The following is a 20,878-nucleotide window of genomic DNA, read 5'->3' as shown; positions in this document are numbered from 1 at the left end:
TCTGCAGGACCTTGAAGAACTCATCCATGTTTATCTTCAGTGGACTTGATTACTGCAACGGCGTCTTCACAGGTCTGACTAGCTGTCAATCACACAGCTGATCCAGAACGCTGCTGGTTCTCACCAGAACCAAGAAGGTGGACACATCAGTCCAGTTCTGAGGTCTTTAGACAGGTTCCCTGCACCTCAGAGAATAGACTCTAAAATACTTCTGGTAGTTTAAAAATCACTGAATGGTTCAGGACCAAAATACATCAGAGACTTGTTGCCATAGCAACCACCCAGACCTCTCAGGTGTCCTGGTCCAGGTCTGCTCTGTGTCCCCAGAACCAGAACCAAACATGGAGAAGCAGCCTTCAGCTTCTATGCTCCACAGATCTGGAACAAACCTCCAGAAACTTGCAGGAACTGGAACCCTCAGTTCCTTTGAATCAAGTTAAAACTCGTTAGTTTACAGCCTTTGGTGGATTATTGAAACTATTCTGAATTTAACTTTAAGCAATGATAATATTATTTCTTAATTGTAACTATAGTTTAAGTCCTTACCTTAAACTATAGTTACAACCTAAACTGACCTTTATTTAACCTAACCTTTATTTATTCTGCAAACTGCACTAAAACCCGTGATTTAAATTTTTTCCTCTTTATTTTTCATGTTTTTCTCATGTAAAGCAGCTTGAATTGTTTGTTGCTGAAATTTCATTTTAACAGAAACTTTACTGAAGACCAACAGAACAGTTGGAGACACAACTACATGTTCTTCCATGACAGGGAAATAACCAGGTTGTTGTTCTTTTCTTCCGTCTGCAGACTGAGTGGCTGTCACCTCTCAGGGAACATCTGTCCACTTCTGTCCTCAGTTCTCAGCTCTCAGTCCTCCAGTCTGACAGAACTGGACCTGAGCAACAACCACCTGCAGGATTCTGGACTGGAGCAGCTGTGTCCTGGACTGGAGAGTCCACACTGTCACCTGGAGACTCTCAGGTCAGGATTCATTCAAGTCTTTTCATGCTGACTCCCTTGCAGCAGATAATTCACTTCAGTCCAGTTTTACTGGTAGAACCCACTTCACTACAAACTCACCTCAACACTCCACACAGAAATCAAAGGTTTAAACCTCAGTGTGGTCTAATCAGTACCATATTATTGATTCTAGATTAATGTAATCTTGATTAAGTTATGGGAACGACACTTTCTCTCCATCTTTCTGGATGTCTGCTTTAAAACCTGCAGTTGTGAATTAAACCACGGGGCCGACCTGCTCTGACCTTTGACCTTCTGTTCCTGAGGGACGACACCGTCCAACGTTGTTGACACTGAAGCTGTAGTTCTGTCAACAACATCATCCAGCTGTGCAGCAGCAGGATTCAGGATTCCAGCAGAATATCTCCTTCCACATGTTGATTCCCTGGAGAAATCCAGGATTACTGCGTTTAGCGACGCTGGGTCACTACAACCCACTGATGACTGTTACCATGACGATGAGGGATGATTGAGTGGTGGTGGATGACCATCAGCTGAGCCGACTGTCCATCAGTCATGTTACAAATAGATGTAATGTTTTTTATAAACTCTCCTGACGTGACACATTCACCGTCCTCAGAGTTGTCGTGGACGTGAAATCAACCATGAGCTGGTTTTTGCAGCCTCTAGTGGCCAGTCGAGGAACTGCAGCGAGTCAGAGTTCCTCATGAGACCCGACCCAGAAGTGAGATGGTCGGCGCTTGGTCTCCACCTGGACAGCCAGCGGTGAAGGACGACATGCCGTCAAACATGTCACTGGTCAGATTTGAGGTCCAGAGAAACTCCGGAGTCCCACATTGTTTTGGTAGAGTTACACAGCGGTACCGCACTAACTTAGTGTTTTAGTGGCCAGGTGCGTACCCCCAGTTCACGGCGGTAAACATGTGGCCAAACCCAGAAATGGAGCGCTAATCAGTGATGCAGACAGGAGAGGCGCGCTACGACACACAGGCCGCAACAGGAAGTGATGCAGAACGCCCTGCAGCGTCATGAGGACGTGGTATCTGTCAGAAGCTGCATCAAAGTGACCGTCAGTTTTTATCCTCTGGCCAAAAGCAGAACGTGGAGAATCATCCAGAAACACTGGAGGAGGAACCAGGGGTTCTTCATCCCACATCCTCACACCTTTGAGGTGGAACCTCCGTCTGTACAGCTGTGTGTCCGCATATCCGTCCATCGAGGTGAACATTTCCTTTCTGGACCAGGATGAGCCGACGTCTTCCAGTCCGGTTTTCCTGCTCATCACAGTACTGAGACCGTCCTTGTCAAGGTGTTCAATGACATCCATATAAATGCAGACTGTGGAAGAACCACAGTGCCGGTACTATTGGACCTCAGCGCAGCAACTCCTACTGTTATAGTATTTTACTAGAGCCACTGGAGAACTGGGTCAGACTTTCTGGACCAATATTTGACTGGTTTGAGTCTCACTTAAAGGACAAGGACTACTTTGTGTCAACATGTAACTTTACATCAGAATCAACATAAATGAAATGAGGGGTTCCCCAAGGTTTTATCCTAGGACGCTCGTATTTAACATCTACAAGCTTCCGCTAGCTCAGGTAATAATAAACAACAAGATAAGTTACCATAACTACGCAGATGACACACAGCTGTACATTTCAGTGTCACCAGGAGACAATGAGCCCATACAAGTGTTGAGTAGATGCAGAGAACAGATCAATACATTGATGTGGGATAATGTTCTAGTAGTTTTTAGACCAGAAGAAGAGCGTTTAAGAGTCGGCACACAGTTTCAGGTGTTGCAGCTACAAACCACTGATGAGACCTGAAGTCTGGGTGTAGTCGTGGACTCAGACCTGAAATCTCAACCCAGTCTCACACAAAAACGTACCCTGCCTACGTTGGTCCAAAGTGCAAAAACGTAGAGGGGCTACAATATTAGCCCTTGAAATGTATAACTGTTACGTTTTTTTAGCCCTTAAAACGTATAACTGTTACATTTTTCTGCCGATTCGTTTTGCGCCCAAGTCACGTGACTTTTAAGATTCTGGCCGTGATACCAACAAACACGGTGGACATTTTTCATTTTTGAGTGAAGAAAATCAATATTTTGAGTTAGTTTCTGCATAGAAATGCGTTTTGATTACATTTCTAGCAATACATATTTCACTTTCATAATATTCACTCAGTAAATGTATATAATCTCTTGCTTGCTCGTGGTTGCAAGGTTTTTTCAGATCTCGTCAGAATAATGTAAATCTGGAACGTTTTAAAAACGTGAAATGGTTACATTTTTGGTTGCTGTACACGCTGTGAAGAAAATCCATATTTTGAGTTAGTTTCTGCATAGAAATGCGTTTTGATTACATTTCTAGCAATACATATTTCACTTTCATAATATTCACTCAGTAAATGTATATAATCTCTTGCTTGCTCGTGGTTGCAAGGTTTTTTCAGATCTCGTCAGAATAATGTAAATCTGGAACGTTTTAAAAACGTGAAATGGTTACATTTTTGGTTGCTGTACACGCTGTGAAGAAAATCAATATTTTGAGTTAGTTTCTGCATAGAAATGCGTTTTGATTACATTTCTAGCAATACATATTTCACTTTCATAATATTCACTCAGTAAATGTATATAATCTCTTGCTTGCTCGTGGTTGCAAGGTTTTTTCAGATCTCGTCAGAATAATGTAAATCTGGAACGTTTTAAAAACGTGAAATGGTTACATTTTTGGTTGCTGTACACGCTGTGAAGAAAATCCATATTTTGAGTTAGTTTCTGCATAGAAATGCGTTTTGATTACATTTCTAGCAATACATATTTCACTTTCATAATATTCACTCAGTAAATGTATATAATCTCTTGCTTGCTCGTGGTTGCAAGGTTTTTTCAGATCTCGTCAGAATAATGTAAATCTGGAACGTTTTAAAAACGTGAAATGGTTACATTTTTGGTTGCTGTACACGCTGTGAAGAAAATCAATATTTTGAGTTAGTTTCTGCATAGAAATGCGTTTTGATTACATTTCTAGCAATACATATTTCACTTTCATAATATTCACTCAGTAAATGTATATAATCTCTTGCTTGCTCGTGGTTGCAAGGTTTTTTCAGATCTCGTCAGAATAATGTAAATCTGGAACGTTTTAATAACATGAAATGGTTACATTTTTGGTTGCTGGACACGCTGTGGAAAAAATCAATATTTTGAGTTAGTTTCTGCATAGAAATGCGTTTTTATTACATTTCTAGCAATACATATTTCACTTTCATAATATTCACTCAGTAAATGTATATAATCTCTTGCTTGCTCGTGGTTGCAAGGTTTTTTCAGATCTCGTCAGAATAATGTAAATGTGGAACGTTTTAAAAACGTGAAATGGTTACATTTTTGGTTGCTGTACACGCTGTGAAGAAAATCAATATTTTGAGTTAGTTTCTGCATAGAAATGCGTTTTGATTACATTTCTAGCAATACATATTTCACTTTCATAATATTCACTCAGTAAATGTATATAATCTCTTGCTTGCTCGTGGTTGCAAGGTTTTTTCAGATCTCGTCAGAATAATGTAAATCTGGAACGTTTTAAAAACGTGAAATGGTTACATTTTTGGTTGCTGTACACGCTGTGAAGAAAATCAATATTTTGAGTTAGTTTCTGCATAGAAATGCGTTTTGATTACATTTCTAGCAATACATATTTCACTTTCATAATATTCACTCAGTAAATGTATACAATCTCTTGCTTGCTCGTGGTTGCAAGGTTTTTTCAGATCTCGTCAGAATAATGTAAATCTGGTACGTTTTAATAACATGAAATGGTTACATTTTTGGTTGCTGGACACGCTGTGGAAAAAATCAATATTTTGAGTTAGTTTCTGCATAGAAATGCGTTTTGATTACATTTCTAGCAATACATATTTCACTTTCATAATATTCACTGAATAAATGTACATAATCTCTTGCTTGCTCTGGTTGCAAGGTTTTTCAGATCTCGTCAGAATACCCTGGCTACGTTGGTCCAAATGCAAAAACGTAGAGGGGTTACAATATTAGCCCTTGAAATGTATAACTGTTACATTTTTCTAGCCCTTGAAATGTATAACTGTTACATTTTTCTGCCTATTCGTTTTGCGTCCAAGTCACGTGACTTTTAAGATTCTGGCCGTGATACCAACAAACATGGCTCATTCATTTTAATAGGTTTCGTTAGGTTTCGTTTCTGTAACGTGACTTTCAAGTTTTCGGCTGTGGAGGAAAAATAAAATTGCTGCCATTTCTTCGATTCTCGGTCTAAATTGCAATATTTTAAGATAGTTTCGCCATGAAAAGCAGATTTTATCATATTCATAGCAAGAAATATATTTTGGTTATTTTACCCTCATTTAATGGATCTTATTGACGGAAATGTATGAACCATGTGCTTGTTTTACTTCCTTTGAGTAATAAAACCACCAATTCTCTTGCATGGCCCCGTTATTAAAATATATGCCAGGCCCAGTGCTTAATTTCTAAAGTGGGAGGTCCCGGAGCGCAGACGATGAGTGGCTCCGGTGCGAGAGAAAAAAAATACACACACACACACACACACACACACACTGTTGAACTGTCCGTTTTGACGTTAACGGCGATTTTCACAATGATGTCTGCAACATTTCTTAAGGCAGAAACACCACTGTATCATTGTTAATTACACAACATTAGTGGCAGTGGACGACATCCACTGCCAATCCAGGAAGCAGGAACACACGGAGACACACGTCAAGCACTGGAAATCTGCAACAAAAAACCACAAACAAAGCACGAAACCGGCACGGAGCCAACCAAAACACGAACAGCAATCGACCTAAATCTTGAGATCTGATCGCAGTCTGAGCTAAGCTATCGCTACCGCTACCTAAACCCAAAAACTAGAGAGCCAGCATGCAGGTGAACAAGCCAGTGTGTATGTCTATGTGTGTGTGTGTGTGTATGTATATGATCATGCGTGTGTGTGTGTGTGTGTGTGTGTGTGTGTGTGTGTGTGTGCATGTGACTAAATGACTATATGTGTGTATGTGTGTGTGTGTGTGTGTGTGTGTGTGTGTGTGTGTGTGTGTGTGTAATAAACCAAACAAAGCTCCACCTGAAGTGTATCTATAGTGGGGGAGGGGGGGGAGCGACCCCGCCACCCGCGAGACCAGAGGCCGACACGGAAGAGCCCGGGAACCCAGGCCACCGGCAACCCCACAGAGGGGAGAAGTAGGAGGGAGGCAACCCACCGCCTGCGAGCACCCCCCCACCCCCCCCCCCCCCCCCCCCCCCCCCTGGCGGCGGCCGAGGGGCCCCCACGGCGCGGAAAGAAGCAGCCAGGGATCCCGCGGCGGCGGACCGCGACCCAGGCAATCCCCGGCCACCCGGTCCGGGCCGGACACGCGGCCAGGAGGCCCTCACCCTTCAGGCCAACGACCCCCACCCGGCAGGGGGCCAGCCTGCCCGGAGAGACAGAGCCGCCCCGGCCGCCGACGCGGGCAGGCGCACCCGTCCCCCACGAAAGTGGCCCTCCAAGACCAGAGGGGCGCCCCGCCGTAGAGGCAGCGGGGGGGACCGGAGACGGGCCCGGAGAGAGGGAACCCCCCAACAAGGCGACACCCGCGCAGGCCCGACAACGGAGGGCCCCAGACCCAGGCATCCCATTCATTCATCCATTCACCTATCCGATACCTATACTAATAATAATATAATATACTATACATAATAATAATAATAATAATAATAATACTAATAATAATAATAATAATAATAACCATCTTTGTATAATATAATATTGATAAATTATTAAGTTTTTGATGTCCTGCCAATGGAGGCTCAAATCCTCCATGGCAGGACCCTTCCATACCGCATTCTCACCGACACAGACATACAATCACGCACCGTTTCCCCCTCCCCGGGGGGGTCCAGCACCGCCAGAAGGCACCCCAGGCTGCACGGCGGGCCCCGCCAGGCCCGGGTAACCCGACCCACCCGTCCGAGGCCCAGGCCGGTGAGGGAACGCGGGTGATGTGGGACCCCCTCCCGCCCCTTGTGTTGAGTGCATGTGATTAATGCCATAAAAACAGGGAGGAGGGAGGGCCAAGTATCGATTGACACCGACCCCCCCCCCCCCTCCCGAACTACGTGTCCTTGTCAAGTGTATTTATAAAGTGTTGAATGTGCAGTGTCTAGTTTGCTGTTAAAACCGTGAGGCGGGGAGTGCCGGGCCACGCGGGACAGTGCCCCCCACGACCCGGACCCCCCGCCTTTCGCCTATGTGCGTATGAATCGTGTAGGGGCCAAGTATCGATTGACACCGACCCCCCCCCCCCCTCCCGAACTACGTGTCCTTGTCAAGTGTATTTATAAAGTGTTGAATGTGCAGTGTCTAGTTTGCTGTTAAAACCGTGAGGCGGGGAGTGCCGGGCCACGCGGGACAGTGCCCCCCACGACCCGGACCCCCCGCCTTTCGCCTATGTGCGTATGAATCGTGTAGGGGGGGCAAGAGGGGGAGCGGAGGCCGAAGCCAGGAGGCAGGACCAGCAAAGCTGGCCCTGATAAGACACCCGCGTCCCCCCACCGGCCATCCAGTAGACGGGGGCCGGCCCCCCGAGCCGGGCCAGGGCCCCACCGTACCTCCACGGGCGCCCCCGGAGCCGCCGGAGCCCCCAGACGGAGGGGGAAACGGTCCAACATCCTCCCATTCATACTGACAACATAAGACATAGATACCTGGGAATGGCGCCACCCCGCCGCCGTGCCCGCCCGTGCACCCCCCGGTCAGGGGAGGCCCGATCTCCGGACCCGGCCCCACCCCCCCCCGAGGCCACCCCGGCGGACACCCCAAGGGTCACGGAGTCCCCACATCCGCAGGGGCACTTGGCCCCCGCCCAGCGACGGAGGACCAAGGCAGCAATGCCCCCCCAGCGCAGACAGCCACCCCCCACCCAGGCAGGACCGGGCCCTCCGGGTGGGACCCCCACGTCCACGGCCCAGCCCCCCCCAGGAGGCCCGGAGACGCCCAAGCCACCGCCCCCCGCCCGAGCCCTCCCCAGCCACCCCCCCCACCGCCATGAGGTACCCCCCCCCACAGGCCCCCAAGGCCCCCACCGGCCAGGGACAGGACCCCGCGGCCCCACCCACCGCCCCCCAGGGGCCACCAGAGGCCCGCGCCCCAGACCCTGTGTGTTTTTTGAATAATTCACTAACGCTTTGAGCTGGGAGGCTGATTTTTGACTATGTTGCAATGCAGAAGGCCCTTTGCTAGGATCTTTTGGTCTTGTGGCTGTACGACTTCCACAGAGCTAGTTGGCATTGCAGAGGGTTTACAGAGTTGAGACTTGGCAAGCCCAATTTAAGCCCCATATGGAGGCCACAGGTCAAGTTTTACTTGGTTTGGTAAAATATTGTGGCAACGGTGTCCGTTCGAATGTTGGAAAAGGTGACGTTTCAAAGCCCCGCCCATCGAAAAGTACAGGTCTGATCTGCACCAAACTAACGTCTGTCTGATCAGGGGATGCCCCCGAACAGCCGAAAACTTGAAAGTCACGTGACAGAAACGAAACCTAACGAAACCTAATAAAATGAATGAGCCACGGAACGGTTTCACATCTCACGTTTTAGGAGGGCAAATCGTAACATTGGCCACGTTTTGCAATGTGGACCAACGTAGCCTGTACCACGTTTTCCTGTGAGACTGGGTTGAATATTGTAACCCCTCTACGTTTTTGCACTTTGGACCACCGTAGCCAGGGTATTCTGACGAAATCTGAAAAAACCTTGCAACCAGAGCAAGCAAGAGATTATGTACATTTATTGAGTGAATATTATGAAATTGAAATATGTATTGCTAGAAATGTAATCAAAACGCATTTCTATGCAGAAACTAACTCAAGATATTTTTTTTTTTCACAGCACTGTCCAGCAACAAAAACGTAACGATTTCACGTTATTAAAAAGTTCCAGTTTTACATTATTCTGACGAGATCTGAAAAAACCTTGCAACCAGAGCAAGCAAGAGATTATCTACATTTATATATTGCTATAAATGTAATCAAATCGCATTTCTATGCAGAAACTAACTCAAAATATAGATTTTTTTCACTCAAAACTGAAAAATGTCCACCGTGTTTGTTAACTCAAAATATAGATTTTTTTCACTAAAAAATCAAAAATGTCCACCATGTTTGTTGGTATCACGGCCAGAATCTTAAAAGTCACGTGACTTGGACGCAAAACGAATAGGCAGAAAAATGTAACAGTTATACATTTCAAGGGCTAGAAAAATGTAACAGTTATACATTTCAAGGGCTAATATTGTAACCCCTCTACGTTTTTGCATTTGGACCAACGTAGCCAGGGTATTCTGACGAGATCTGAAAAACCTTGCAACCAGAGCAAGCAAGAGATTATGTACATTTATTCAGTGAATATTATGAAAGTGAAATATGTATTGCTAGAAATGTAATCAAAACGCATTTCTATGCAGAAACAAACTCAAAATATTGATTTTTTTCCACAGCGTGTCCAGCAACCAAAAATGTAACAATTTCACGTTATTAAAACGTTCCAGATTTACATTATTCTGACGAGATCTGAAAAAACCTTGCAACCACGAGCAAGCAAGAGATTATATACATTTACTGAGTGAATATTATGAAAGTGAAATATGTATTGCTAGAAATGTAATCAAAACGCATTTCTATGCAGAAACTAACTCAAAATATTGATTTTCTTCACAGCGTGTACAGCAACCAAAAGTGTAACCATTTCACGTTTTTAAAACGTTCCAGATTTACATTATTCTGACGAGATCTGAAAAAACCTTGCAACCACAAGCAAGCAAGAGATTATATACATTTACTGAGTGAATATTATGAAAGTGAAATATGTATTGCTAGAAATGTAATTAAAACGCATTTCTATGCAGAAACTAACTCAAAATATTGATTTTCTTCACAGCGTGTACAGCAACCAAAAATGTAACCATTTCACGTTTTTAAAACGTTCCAGATTTACATTATTCTGACGAGATCTGAAAAAACCTTGCAACCACGAGCAAGCAAGAGATTATATACATTTACTGAGTGAATATTATGAAAGTGAAATATGTATTGCTAGAAATGTAATCAAAACGCATTTCTATGCAGAAACTAACTCAAAATATTGATTTTCTTCACAGCGTGTACAGCAACCAAAAATGTAACCATTTCACGTTTTTAAAACGTTCCAGATTTACATTATTCTGACGAGATCTGAAAAAACCTTGCAACCACGAGCAAGCAAGAGATTATATACATTTACTGAGTGAATATTATGAAAGTGAAATATGTATTGCTAGAAATGTAATCAAAACGCATTTCTATGCAGAAACTAACTCAAAATATTGATTTTCTTCACAGCGTGTACAGCAACCAAAAAATTTAACCATTTCACGTTTTTAAAACGTTCCAGATTTACATTATTCTGACGAGATCTGAAAAAACCTTGCAACCAGAGCAAGCAAGAGATTATGTACATTTATTCAGTGAATATTATGAAAATGAAATATGTATTGCTAGAAATGTAATCAAAACGCATTTCTATGCAGAAACTAACTCAAAATATTGATTTTCTTCACAGCGTGTACAGCAACCAAAAATGTAACCATTTCACGCTTTTAAAACCTTACAGATTTACATTATTCTGACGAGATCTGAAAAAACCTTGCAACCACGAGCAAGCAAGAGATTATATACATTTACTGAGTGAATATTATGAAAGTGAAATATGTATTGCTAGAAATGTAATCAAAACGCATTTCTATGCAGAAACTAACTCAAAATATTGATTTTCTTCACAGCGTGTACAGCAACCAAAAATGTAACCATTTCACGTTTTTAAAACGTTCCAGATTTACATTATTCTGACGAGATCTGGAGATCTGAAAAAACCTTGCAACCACGAGCAAGCAAGAGATTATATACATTTACTGAGTGAATATTATGAAAGTGAAATATGTATTGCTAGAAATGTAATCAAAACGCATTTCTATGCAGAAACTAACTCAAAATATTGATTTTCTTCACAGCGTGTACAGCAACCAAAAATGTAACCATTTCACGTTTTTAAAACGTTCCAGATTTACATTATTCTGACGAGATCTGAAAAAACCTTGCAACCACGAGCAAGCAAGAGATTATATACATTTACTGAGTGAATATTATGAAAGTGAAATATGTATTGCTAGAAATGTAATCAAAACGCATTTCTATGCAGAAACTAACTCAAAATATTGATTTTCTTCACAGCGTGTACAGCAACCAAAAATGTAACCATTTCACGTTTTTAAAACGTTCCAGATTTACATTATTCTGACGAGATCTGAAAAAACCTTGCAACCACGAGCAAGCAAGAGATTATATACATTTACTGAGTGAATATTATGAAAGTGAAATATGTATTGCTAGAAATGTAATCAAAACGCATTTCTATGCAGAAACTAACTCAAAATATTGATTTTCTTCACAGCGTGTACAGCAACCAAAAATGTAACCATTTCACGTTTTTAAAACGTTCCAGATTTACATTATTCTGACGAGATCTGGAGATCTGAAAAAACCTTGCAACCACGAGCAAGCAAGAGATTATATACATTTACTGAGTGAATATTATGAAAGTGAAATATGTATTGCTAGAAATGTAATCAAAACGCATTTCTATGCAGAAACTAACTCAAAATATTGATTTTCTTCACAGCGTGTACAGCAACCAAAAATGTAACCATTTCACGTTTTTAAAACGTTCCAGATTTACATTATTCTGACGAGATCTGAAAAAACCTTGCAACCACGAGCAAGCAAGAGATTATATACATTTACTGAGTGAATATTATGAAAGTGAAATATGTATTGCTAGAAATGTAATCAAAACGCATTTCTATGCAGAAACTAACTCAAAATATTGATTTTCTTCACAGCGTGTACAGCAACCAAAAATGTAACCATTTCACGTTTTTAAAACGTTCCAGATTTACATTATTCTGACGAGATCTGGAGATCTGAAAAAACCTTGCAACCACGAGCAAGCAAGAGATTATATACATTTACTGAGTGAATATTATGAAAGTGAAATATGTATTGCTAGAAATGTAATCAAAACGCATTTCTATGCAGAAACTAACTCAAAATATTGATTTTCTTCACAGCGTGTACAGCAACCAAAAATGTAACCATTTCACGTTTTTAAAACGTTCCAGATTTACATTATTCTGACGAGATCTGAAAAAACCTTGCAACCACGAGCAAGCAAGAGATTATATACATTTACTGAGTGAATATTATGAAAGTGAAATATGTATTGCTAGAAATGTAATCAAAACGCATTTCTATGCAGAAACTAACTCAAAATATTGATTTTCTTCACTCAAAAATGAAAAATGTCCACCGTGTTTGTTGGTATCACGGCCAGAATCTTAAAAGTCACGTGACTTGGGCGCAAAACGAATCGGCAGAAAAATGTAACAGTTATACGTTTTAAGGGCTAAAAAACGTAACAGTTATACATTTCAAGGGCTAATATTGTAGCCCCTCTACGTTTTTGTACTTTGGACCAACGTAGGCAGGGTACGTTTTTGTGTGAGACTGGGTTGGAAATCTGGGTGTAGTTGTGGACTCAGACCTGAAATCTGGGTGTAGTCGTGGACTCAGACCTGAAATCTGGGTGTAGTCGTGGACTCAGACCTGGACCTCAACAGACATTAAAACATGGACAAAGTCGTCCTTCTATCACCTGAAGAACATCTCCAGGATTAAGCACTGATGTCTCTGCAGGACCTTGAAGAACTCATCCATGTTTATCTTCAGTGGACTTGATTACTGCAACGGCGTCTTCACAGGTCTGACTAGCTGTCAATCACACAGCTGATCCAGAACGCTGCTGGTTCTCACCAGAACTAAGAAGGTGGACACATCAGTCCAGTTCTGAGGTCTTTAGACCGGTTCCCTGGACCTCAGAGAATAGACTCTAAAATACTTCTGGTAGTTTAAAAATCACTGAATGGTTCAGGACCAAAATACATCAGAGACTTGTTGCCATAGCAACCATCCAGACCTCTCAGGTGTCCTGGTCCAGGTCTGCTCTGTGTCCCCAGAACCAGAACCAAACATGGATGAGCAGCTTTCAGCTTCTATGCTCCACAGATCTGGAACAAACCTCCAGAAACTTGCAGGAACTGGAACCCTCAGTTCCTTTGAATCAAGTTAAAACTCGTTAGTTTACAGCCTTTGGTGGATTATTGAAACTATTCTGAATTTAACTTTAAGCAATGATAATATTATTTCTTAATTGTAACTATAGTTTAAGTCCTTACCTTAAACTATAGTTACAACCTAAACTGACCTTTATTTAACCTAACCTTTATTTATTCTGCAAACTGCACTAAAACCCGTGATTTCAATTTTTTCCTCTTTATTTTTCATGTTTTTCTCATGTAAAGCAGCTTGAATTGTTTGTTGCTGAAATTTCATTTAACAGAAACTTTACTGAAGACCAACAGAACAGTTGGAGACACAACTACATGTTCTTCCATGACAGTGAAATAACCTGGTTGTTGTTCTTTTCTTCCGTCTGCAGACTGAGTGGCTGTCACCTCTCAGAGGACACCTGTCCACTTCTGTCCTCAGTTCTCAGCTCTCAGTCCTCCAGTCTGACAGAACTGGACCTGAGCAACAACCACCTGCAGGATTCTGGACTGGAGCAGCTCTGTCCTGGACTGGAGAGTCCACACTGTCACCTGGAGTCTCTCAGGTCAGGATTCATTCAAGTCTTTTCCTGCTGACTCCCTTGCAGCAGATAATTCACTTCAGTCCAGTTTTACTGGTAGAACCCACTTCACTACAAACTCACCTCAACACTCCACACAGAAATCAAAGGTTTAAACCTCAGTGTGGTCTAATCATTACCATATTATTGATTCTAGATTAATGTAATCTTGATTAAGTTATGGGAACGACACTTTCTCTCCATCTTTCTGGATGTCTGCTTTAAAACCTGCAGTTGTGAATTAAACCACGGGGCCGACCTGCTCTGACCTTTGACCTTCTGTTCCTGAGGGACGACACCGTCCAACGTTGTTGACACTGAAGCTGTAGTTCTGTCAACAACATCATCCAGCTGTGCAGCAGCAGGATTCAGGATTCCAGCAGAATATCTCCTTCCACATGTTGATTCCCTGGAGAAATCCAGGATTACTGCGTTTAGCGACGCTGGGTCACTACAACCCACTGATGACTGTTACCATGACAATGAGGGATGAGGAAGTGGTGCTGGATGACCATCAGCTGAGCCGACTGTCCATCAGTCATGTTACAAATAGATGTAATGTTTTCTATAAACTCTCCTGACGTGACACATTCACCTTCCTCAGAGTTGTCGTGGACGTGAAATCAACCATGAGCTGTTTTTTGCAGCCTCTAGCGGACAGTCAAGGAACTGCAGCGAGTCAGAGTTCCTCATGAGACCCGACCCAGAAGTGAGATGGTCGGCGCTTGGTCTCCACCTGGACAGCCAGCGATGAAGGACGACATGCCGTCAAACATGTCACTGGTCAGATTTGAGGTCCAGAGAAAACTCTGGACTCCCACATTGTTTTGGTAGAGTTACACAGCGGTACCGCACTAACTTAGTGTTTTAGTGGCCAGGTGCGTACCCCCAGTTCACGGCGGTAAACATGTGGCCAAACCCAGAAATGGAGCGCTAATCAGTGATGCAGACAGGAGAGGCGCGCTACGACACACAGGCCGCAACAGGAAGTGATGCAGAACGCCCTGCAGCGTCATGAGGACGTGGTATCTGTCAGAAGCTGCAGCAACGTGACCGTCAGTTTTTATCCTCTGGCCAAAAGCAGAACGTGGAGAATCATCCAGAAACACTGGAGGAGGAACCAGGGGTTCTTCATCCCACATCCTCACACCTTGGAGGTGGAACCTCCGTCTGTACCGCTGTGTGTCCGCATATCCGTCTGTCCAGGTGAACATTTCCTTTCTGGACCAGGATGAGCCGACGTCTTCCAGTCCGGTTTTCCTGCTCATCACAATACTGAGACCATCCTTGTCAAGGTGTTCAATGACATCCACATAAATGCAGACTGTGGAAGAACCACAGTGCCGGTACTATTGGACCTCAGCGCAGCATCTGCTACCGTTGTTATAGTATTTTACTAGAGCCACTGGAGAACTGGGTCAGACTTTCTGGACCAATATTTGACTGGTTTGAGTCTCACTTAAAGGACAGGGACTACTTTGTGTCAACATGTAACTTTACATCAGAATCAACATAAATTAAATGAGGGGTTCCCCAAGGTTCTATCCTAGGACGCTCGTATTTAACATCTACAAGCTTCCGCTAGCTCAGGTAATAATAAACAACAAGATAAGTTACCATAACTACGCAGATGACACACAGCTGTACATTTCAGTGTCACCAGGAGACAATGAGCCCATACAAGTGTTGAGTAGATGCAGAGAACAGATCAATACATTGATGTGGGATAATGTTCTTCAGGTGAACGCAAACAAAACGGAACTAGTAGTTTTTGGACCAGAAGAGGAGCGTTTAAGAGTCAATTCTTTTGAATCAAGTTAAAACTCGTTAGTTTACAGCCTTTGGTGGATTATTGAAACTATTCTGAATTTAACTTTAAACAATGACAGTATTATTAGGGCCCGAGCACCTTCAGAGCGAAGGCCCTATTGTATTTGCAGGAATTTTTATTAGGGCCCGAGCACTTGCAGTGCGAAGGCCCTATTGTATTTGCAGGAATTTTTATTATTAGGGCCCGAGCACTTGCAGTGCGAAGGCCCTATTGTATTTGCAGGAATTTTTATTATTATTATTAGGGCCCGAGCACTTGCAGTGCGAAGGCCCTATTGTATTTGCAGGAATTTTTATTAGGGCCCGAGCACTTGCAGTGCGAAGGCCCTATTGTATTTGCAGGAATTTTTATTAGGGCCCGAGCACCTTCAGTGCGAAGGCCCTATTGTATCTGTAGGAATTCTTCGCGTTATTATTAGGGCCCGAGCACCTTCAGTGCGAAGGCCCTATTGTATCTGTAGGAATTTTTCTTTCTTTCTTTCTTCTGACGAAAGGAGGGCCTTTTTGCCCCCCTAAACGTGCCCAAAAAGTCACCAAATTTTGCATGCAAGTCAGGCCTGGCGAAAAATTTGATATTTAATGGTTTACATTAATGGGCGTGGCAAAATGGCTCAACAGCGCCCCCTTGAAAACTTTGTGCCTCAAGCCCCACGATACGGTTTGACGTACATGCACGGAAATCGCTACACACCTGTATCAGTACACAACTTAAAGAAAAGTCTCTTGGCAACATGGCCGAAACCGAACAGGAAGTCAGCCATTTTGAATTAATCGTGTCACTTTGGCGCAATTTATGCCATTCCTTCGGCAGTTAATACGGCCCGAACCGTAACGTGCACCCAGGTGTGTTATACATCAAAATGTGCGTCTCCATCCTGCGACAACACGCATTACTTTTGTCTTTCAAAAGCGTTACCGTGGCGACGCTAGACGCCCAAAAGCGCGCCCACCCTTCATCTGGTTGGTTCAGACAGAAAAAACTTTGCGCCTCAAGCCCCATAATACGGTTTGACGTACATGAACGAAAATCGGTACACTTCTTTATCATGTCTTTACTTAAAGAAAAGTCTCTTGGCGCCATGGCCGAAACCGAACAGGAAGTCGGCCATTTTGAACATTCTGAATTAATCGCGTTATTTTGGAGCAATATGAGCCATTCCTTCGAGAATTAATACGGCCCGAACCGTAATGTGCACCCAGGTGTGTTATACATCAAAATGTGCGTCTCCATCCTGCGACTACACGCATTACTTTTCTCTTTCAAAAGTGTTACCGTGGCGACACTAGACGCCAAAAAGCGCACCCCCCCCTTCATCTGATTGGTCCATATTTGATAGTTCCCCAAAAGTCACCAAATTTTGCATGCAAGCCAGGCCTGGCGATAAATTTGATATTTCATGGTTTGTATTAATGGGCGTGGCCTAACGGCTCAACAGCGCCCCCCGGAAAACTTTGTGCCTCAAGCCCCACAATACGGTTTGACGTACATGCACGAAAATCGGTACACACCTGTATCATGTCGCAACTTAAAGAAAAGTCTCTTGGCGCCATGGCCAAAACCGAACAGGAAGTCGGCCATTTTGAATTAATTGTGTAATTTTGATGCAATTTATGCCATTCTTTCGGCAATTAATACGGCCCGAACCGTAACGTGCACCCAGGTGTGTTATACATCAAAATGTGCGTCTTCATCTTGCGACTACGCGCATTACTTTTCTCTTTCAAAAGTGTTACCGTGGCGACGCTAGACGCCAAAAAGCGTGCCCCCCTTCATCTGATTGGTCCATATTTGATAGTTCTCCAAAAGTCAACAAATTTTGCATGCAAGCCAGGCTTGGGGATAAATTTGATATTTCATGGTTTGCATTAATGGGCGTGGCCTAACGGCTCAACAGCGCCCCCTAGAATACTTTTCTCTGCCATAACTTTTGAATGGTTTGACATAAAGACTCGTGGGTGGTGTCATGGGACTCGGTATTGAGTCCTTAACCATAATTGGTGCAAATTAGCCCCGCCCCTTCTTCGGATTGGTTGTCCCGATTTTCTGCTATAACTTTTGAATGGTTTGACATAGAGAGTCGTGGGTGGTATCATCAGATTCTGTATTGAGTCCTTGAGCTTCTTTAGCCTGAATTAGCCCCGCCCCTTCTTCTGATTGGTTGTCCCTTTTTTCTGCTATATCTTTTGAATGGTTTGACATCGAGTCGTGGGTGGTGTCATTTCTGATATGCTTATGGGGGGCGGTGGCCGTGAGTGCGAGGGCCCGTTCATCGCTGCTTGCAGCTTTAATTATTAGGGCCCGAGCACTTGCAGTGCGAAGGCCCTATTGTATTTGCAGGAATTATTCTTTTTCTTCTTCTTCTTCTTATTGTTCTGACAAAAGGAAGGCCTTTTTGCCCCCCTAAACGTGCCCAAAAAGTCACCAAATTTTGCATGCAAGTCAGGCCTGGCGAAAAATTTGATATTTTTTGGTTTGCATTCATGGGCGTGGCAAAATGGCTCAACAGCGCCCCCTTGAAAACTTTGTGCCTCAAGCCCCACGATGCGGTTTGACGTACATGCACGAAAATCGGTACACACCTGTATCATGGCGCAACTTAAAGAAAAGTCTCTTGGGGTCATGCCTGAAACCGAACAGGAAGTCGGCCATTTTGAATTAATTGTGTAATTTTGGCGCAATTTATGCCATTCCTTCGGCAGTTAATACGGCCCGAACCGTAACGTGCCCCCAAGTGTGTTATACATCAAAATGTGCGTCTGCATCCTCCGACACCACGCATTACTTTTCTCTTTCAAAAGCGTTACCGTGGCGACGCTAGACGCCAAAAAGCGCGCCCACCCTTCATCTGATTGGTTCAGACAGAAAAAACTTTGTGCCTCAAGCCCCATAATACGGTGTGACGTACATGAACGAAAATCGGTACACACCTGTATCATGTCGCTACTTAAAGAAAAGTCTCTTGGCGCCATGGCCGAAACCAAACAGGAAGTCAGCCATTTTGAACATTCTGAATTAATCGCGTAATTTTGGAGCAATATATGCCATTCCTTCGAGAATTAATACGGCCCGAACCGTATCGTGAACCCAGATGTGTTATACATCAAAATGTGCGTCTCTATCCTGCGACTACACGCATTACTTTTCTCTTTCAAAAGTGTTACCGTGGCGACGCTAGATGCCATAAGGCGCGCCCCCCTTCATCTGATTGGTCCATATTTGATAGTTCCCCAAAAGTCACCAAATTTTGCATGCAAGGCAGGCCTGGCGATAAATTTGATATTTCATGGTTTGTATTAATGGCCGTGGCAAAATGGCTCAACAGCGCCCCCCGGAAAACTTTGTGCCTCAAGCCCCACAATACGGTTTGACGTATATGCACGAAAATCGGTACACACCTGTATCATGTCGCAACTTAAAGAAAAGTCTCATGGCGCCATGGCCGAATCCGAACAGGAAGTCGGCCATTTTGAATTAATTGTGTAATTTTGGCGCAATTTATGCCTTTCCTTCGGCAATTAATACGGCCCGAACGGTAACGTGCACCCAGGTGTGTTATACATCAAAATGTGCGTCTCCATCTTGCGACTACACGCATTACTTTTCTCTTTCAAAAGTGTTACCGTGGCGACGCTAGACGGCAAAAAGCGCACCCCCCCTTCATCTGATTGGTCCATATTTGATAGTTCTCCAAAAGTCACCAAATTTTGCATGCAAGCCAGGCCTGGCGATAAATTTGATATTTCATGTTTTGCATTAAGGGGCGTGGCAAAATGGCTCAACAGCGCCCCACGGAAAACTTTTCTCTGTCATAACTTTTGAATGGTTTGACATAAAGAGTCGTGGGTGGTGTCATGGGACTCTGTATTGAGTCCTTGACCATAATTGGTGAAAATTAGCCCCGCCCCTTCTTCTGATTGGTTGTCCCTATTTTCTGCTATAACTTTTGAATAGTTTGACATAAAGAGTCGTGGGTGGTGTCATCGGACTACGTATTGAGTCCTTGACCTTTATTGGACTGAATTAGCCTCGCCCCATCTTCTGATTGGTTGTCCCTTTTTTCTGCTATAACTTTTGAATGGTTTGACATAGGAAGTCGTGGGTGGTGTCATTTCTGATACTTATGGGGGGCGGTGGCCGTGAGTGCGAGGGCCCGTTCATCGCTGCTTGCAGCTTTAATTATTATTATTATTTTTCTGACGAAAGGAGGGCCTTTTTGCCCCCCTAAACGTGCCCAAAAAGTCACCAAATTTTGCATGCAAGGCAGGCCTGGCGAAAAATTTGATATTTAATGGTTTGCATTAATGGGCGTGGCAAAATGGCTCAACAGCGCCCCCTTGAAAACTTTGTGCCTCAAGCCCCACGATACGGTTTGACGTACATGCATGAAAATCGCTACACACCTGTATCATGGCACAACTTCAAGAAAAGTCTCTTGGAGCCATGCCCGAAACCGAACAGGAAGTCGGCCATTTTGAAATAATTGTGTAATTTTGGCGCAATTTATGCCCTTCCTTCGGCAATTAATACGGCCCGAACTGTAACGTGCACCCAGGTGTGTTATACATCAAAATGTGCGTCTCCATCCTCCGACACCACGCATTACTTTTCTCTTTCAAAAGCGTTACCGTGGCGACGCTAGACGACAAAAAGCGCGCCCACCCTTCATCTGATTGGTTCAGACCGAAAAAACTTTGCGCCTCAAGCCCCATAATACGCTTTGACGTACATGAACGAAAATCGGTACACACCTGTATCATGTCGCAACTTAAAGAAAAGTCTCTTGGCGCCATGGCCGAAACCGAACAGGAAGTCGGCCATTTTGAACATTCTGAATTAATCGCGTAATTTTGGAGCAATATATGCCATTCCTTCGAGAATTAATACGGCCCGAACCGTATCGTGCACCCAGATGTGTTATACATCAAAATGTGCGTCTCGCTCCTGCGACTACACGCATTACTTTTCTCTTTCAAAAGTGTTACCGTGGCGACGCTAGACGCCAACAAGCGCACCCCCCCTTCATCTGATTGGTCCATATTTGATAGTTCCCCAAAAGGCACCAAATTTGGCATGCAAGCCAGGCCTGGCGGTAAATTTGATATTTTATGGTTTACATTAATGGGCGTGGCAAAATGGCTCAACAGCGCCCCCCGGAAAACTTTGTGCCTCAAGCCCCACGATACAGTTTGACGTACATGCACGAAAATCGCTACACACCTGTATCATGGCACAACTTCAAGAAA

The 20,878-nt window shown here is 43.7% G+C and overlaps 1 protein-coding gene across 1 annotated transcript in view; it reads left to right on the top strand.

Annotated features, from left to right (window-relative positions):
- Positions 1–20,878, top strand: part of LOC133420932 (protein NLRC3-like) — a 65,474-nt gene that overhangs the window by 20,754 nt on the left and 23,842 nt on the right. Inside the window, exons 12-13 of the mRNA XM_061710812.1 lie at positions 1,604–1,749; positions 2,177–2,270. Coding sequence (XP_061566796.1) covers positions 1,604–1,749; positions 2,177–2,270 — 240 coding nt within the window. The remainder of the gene's footprint in view (positions 1–1,603; positions 1,750–2,176; positions 2,271–20,878) is intronic.

This window comes from Cololabis saira, chromosome 20, assembly GCF_033807715.1.
Source record: "Cololabis saira isolate AMF1-May2022 chromosome 20, fColSai1.1, whole genome shotgun sequence".
Classification (NCBI taxonomy): Eukaryota; Metazoa; Chordata; class Actinopteri; order Beloniformes; family Belonidae; genus Cololabis; species Cololabis saira.
Note: the sequence above shows the minus strand (reverse complement) of the source record. Positions and strands in the feature narration are given on the sequence as shown.